We start from the raw sequence: 4,195 nt of genomic DNA, 5'->3' as shown, positions 1-4,195 counted from the left end.
TATCTTTTCCCTTCCCACTTATGTACCCTTTCCCTATTGTGTATCAAATCAAACTAAGATATTGCCCAAGAGAATGCTTATAAAAATGAAAAATGCCAACAAAAAAAAGAATTTCTGCTCTTAGGGAGCTTCATCAGCATTTTCTAATTGTACAGCAATGATGATAATAAAAAGGCTGCCCTGTGCTCTCAGCTATAATTTGGATAATCAACTGACAGCCATAATGAAACTGTCTGTGATTGCTTTCTGCTGGGCTGCTAGTTCACAGAAACTCATTGTTGGGGAGAATTAAAAGTTATGACTCCTGCTACAAGGATATGCCACTGTCTTCCAAAGGAACATGTGACTTGTAATTTTCCTCTGTATAGCTCTATTACAGGGAAAACTTACAGCATAAAGCAAAGAGGTATAGGGATGTGAGATTTTTTTCTTCCCTTAATAAAATTGTTGTCGAGCATCAAAGTTGACAGTGCCAAGTAAAATGCATGCCTAGGCTGGGTGGATGTGGATTTCAGGGGTGGTCGTGAGGTCTCTCGCCTTAAAATCCCTGATGACTTTGGTCATCAGCAGTGAGTGCTCTGCCCGTGGGTACATCAGCCACTGGCCTCAAAGCAATAAGCAAGGCAGGTTTTAATTCTGGGAGGAAGGCAGGAGCTAAGTCATGCTTTGAGGGTTTTGGGTGCAGTTAGGGGTATTTTGGGTACTGGTGTTCCCCAGCACCAGGCCTTGAATTCAAGCTGTCTGTATCTGTGATGTGCTGTGCGTATGTCGTGACTAGTAGATCCAGGGCTGGATGCAAGTACTCTGGTCCAAAATGCCCTTCCATCCTTCTGCCTTGGCCAGAATAAGGCTCTGCCGTAGCAGCTGCAGCCTGTGACCCCCGAATCTGGCTTCTGAGGCAGGTCTGTTCTCCTGCATGCCCTGAACACGCCGTGGGCTTAAGGGCTTGCAGAGAAGCGCTTGAAAATCAGGCTGGCAATTTCGGTGTTTACGAATGCATGGGCTGGAGGATTTGAATTCCTGGCAGCTAAGCGTGACCACCTCGGTGGCCCTGGCAGGAGCCCGAGGTCCCAGGGAGCTGGACAGAGCCCTCTGCCCCGGCACGGTCTCGTCGTTGGTTCGCGCTGCGCTCCAGCGCCTGCCGCCCGCCTGGAGGGTGGAAGAAAGGAGCTGTGGGAGCGGATGACGACCGGAATCCGGGGCAGGAATGCGGTAGTGCAGCTGCCTGCACCCGGGCAGGGGCGGCTTCCCGTTCCCTTCCCGCCGAGGCTCAGCGTTCCGACAGTCGGGAGCGCTGCCCCGCCGGGCAGCTTGGGCGGGGGCAGCGCCGGGAGACAGCGGCGGTAGATGCTGCAGTGCCCCTTGTACCCGGGCTGATGTGCCATGGCCGGAGCAAGGCAAATCCGGCCAGGACCCCTTCACATCTTCGCTTCCCCTACCCAGGTTTATCCCCGTTTCGTCCCAATCCCCTTACGGCGGGACAAGCCCCGGCCTCCTCCCGCGAAGAGGGGCTGAAGGGCCCGAGGAGGAAGGGGCGAAGCGGCAGCAGCGCCGCGGGCACCGCCTGCCCTCCTCCTCCAGCCGCTCGGCTCTTCGCGCCGGGCCGGGCAAGCCGGACCGGGCCGGGCCGTCGCGGCGCAGAGGGGGGCGGAAGGCCCCGGGTCTCAGGAGGGGCCCGGCGGGCAAGAGGGGAAGGAGATGCACAGATGCGAAGCAGTCCGTGGTTTGGCAGCACCGTCATCTTCTCACTTCCCCGCCTGCCCCCGGGCCGCCGCGGGACTCCGAGCGCCGGCGGACGGGGACGCTGCGGGCCGCCTGCAGCAGCGGGGCCGGGGCAGCGCGGCGTTCCGCTGCCGCGGGACTCGGCTCCCGGCGTGGGGGCGGCCGCGGGGAGCCCCGGCGGGGCGGGGCCAGCGGCGGGGGCGGTGCCGCGGGCGGCCCCGGGGCGGGCTCAGGGCGGGGCGCGGGCGCGGCGCGGAGCGGGGGCGCCCGCCCGGCCCAGAGCGCAGGTGGCGGCGGCGGCGGCGGCGGTCCGGATCCAGCTCTCGCTCCCGGCCGGGCCCCGCTCCCGGCGCGGAGGCGGCAGGTGCCCGGGACATGCGGCGGCGGTAGGACGCGCGGCGGCGATGGGCGGCCGGGGGCTGCCGGTGCCGCTGCTGCTGGGGCTGCCGCTGCTGCTGGGGCTGCCGGCGGCGGGGCGCGCCGCCTCCAAGGCGCTGGTGTGCCAGGAGATCACGGTGCCGATGTGCAAGGGCATCGGCTACAACCTCACCTACATGCCCAACCAGTTCAACCACGACACGCAGGACGAGGCCGGGCTGGAGGTGCACCAGTTCTGGCCGCTGGTGGAGATCCAGTGCTCCCCGGACCTGCGCTTCTTCCTCTGCAGCATGTACACCCCCATCTGCCTGTCCGACTACACGAAGCCGCTGCCCCCCTGCCGCTCCGTCTGCGAGCGGGCCAAGGCCGGCTGCTCGCCCATCATGCAGCAGTACGGCTTTGCCTGGCCCGAGAGGATGAGCTGCGACAGCCTGCCGGTGCTGGGGGACACCGAAGTGCTTTGCATGGGATACAACCACACGGAAGCCACCACCCTGCCGCCTTTCTTTGGGAAGCCCACGCGCCCTGCCAAGGACATGGCCAAAAACCTGACGCCACTCGATGGGCAGCGCCTCTCAGGGCTGGACTGTGGTCAGACTTGCAAGTGCAAAGCGCCCCTGATCCCCATCTCCAAGGAGTCCCATCCGCTGTACAACCGCATCAGGACTGGGAAGGTACTCAACTGTGCCATCCCCTGCTACCAGCCCTACTTTACCCAGGATGAGAAGACCTTCGCTACCTTCTGGATTGGCCTCTGGTCCATCCTCTGCTTCCTCTCCACCTCAACCACCGTGGCCACCTTCCTCATTGACATGGAGCGCTTCAAGTACCCTGAGCGCCCCATCATCTTCCTCTCTGCCTGCTACCTCTTCGTCTCCGTGGGCTACATTGTGCGGCTGGTGGCAGGGCACGCCAACGTGGCTTGCAACCCGGAGCACCACCACATCCATTATGAGACCACAGGCCCTGCTCTCTGCACCGTGGTTTTCCTTCTCCTCTACTTCTTTGGCATGGCCAGCTCCATCTGGTGGGTCATCCTGTCCCTCACCTGGTTCCTGGCAGCTGGCATGAAGTGGGGCAATGAGGCCATTGCTAGCTACTCGCAGTACTTCCACCTGGCTGCCTGGCTCATCCCCAGTGCCAAATCCATTGCTGTACTGGCACTGAGCTCTGTGGATGGTGACCCGGTGGCTGGGGTTTGCTATGTGGGCAACCAGAGCCTGGAGAATCTGCGGGGCTTTGTGCTGGCACCACTAGTGGTTTATCTCTTCACCGGCAGCCTCTTCCTGCTGGCTGGCTTCATCTCGCTCTTTCGCATCCGCAGCGTGATCAAGCAGGGCGGCACCAAAACTGACAAGCTGGAGAAGCTGATGATCCGCATCGGCATCTTCACCGTGCTTTACACTGTGCCTGCCACCATTGTCATTGCCTGCTACATCTACGAGCAGCACAATCGGGAGGCCTGGGAGCAGGCACAGAACTGCTCCTGCCCAGGGGACCCTCACCGCCCCAAGCCTGACTACGCTGTCTTCATGCTCAAGTACTTCATGTGCCTTGTGGTGGGGATCACCTCTGGCGTTTGGATCTGGTCTGGAAAGACACTCGAGTCCTGGAGGCGCTTCACCACCCGCTGCTGCCGGGCCAGGAAGCCTGCGGGCGCCTCTGTGTACGGTGAGGCCAGCCCGGCACTGGTGGGCAGGACGGTACTGCCCAGTATGGCCTCCTACCACAAACAGGTCCCACTGTCCCACGTGTGACCGGAGGCAGCCTCGGTGACCTCAGCCACAGGGAGGAGAGGGTTGTGAAGACCCTGGGCCACAGAAGAGGGGGAGACAGCTGGGCCACCCCAGCATCTTCAGCCCCACCGTGGCGGTGCTGCCTGGGACCACGAGCACGGAGCAGCTGCAGCCCCAGGCAGGGCAGTGGGAGGTGCTGCCAGCTAAGTGGGGGCAGAAGGACAGGGAGGCCTGGAGCCTGGCACTGCCATGTATGCCCCATTTGGGGTCCCACATCCTGTTTGGGGTCCTGGGATGCTGCTGCCTGTGTGCCAATCAGGTGGCAGTAGCCCTCAAGCACTGATTTGTGTCCCACACCA

At 61.9% G+C, this 4,195-nt stretch overlaps 1 protein-coding gene across 1 annotated transcript; it reads left to right on the top strand.

Annotated features, from left to right (window-relative positions):
• Positions 1-1,980: 1,980 nt before the first annotated feature.
• FZD5 (frizzled class receptor 5) lies at positions 1,981-3,857 on the top strand. Its single transcript, XM_058840570.1, has one exon. It carries the CDS (start codon positions 2,127-2,129, stop codon positions 3,855-3,857), a length of 1,731 nt encoding a protein of 576 aa, XP_058696553.1. The 5' UTR covers positions 1,981-2,126.
• Positions 3,858-4,195: the final 338 nt, after the last annotated feature.

This window comes from Poecile atricapillus, chromosome 5, assembly GCF_030490865.1.
Source record: "Poecile atricapillus isolate bPoeAtr1 chromosome 5, bPoeAtr1.hap1, whole genome shotgun sequence".
In the NCBI taxonomy this organism is placed as follows: Eukaryota; Metazoa; Chordata; class Aves; order Passeriformes; family Paridae; genus Poecile; species Poecile atricapillus.
The sequence above is the reverse complement of the archived record's forward strand: the minus strand, read 5'-3'. Positions and strand labels throughout refer to the sequence as shown.

What these genes read in the sequence shown, in the direction of transcription:
- FZD5 (XM_058840570.1), top strand. Translation starts at nt 2,127, where the DNA reads ATGGGCGGCCGGGGGCTGCCGGTGCCGCTGCTGCTGGGGCTGCCGCTG.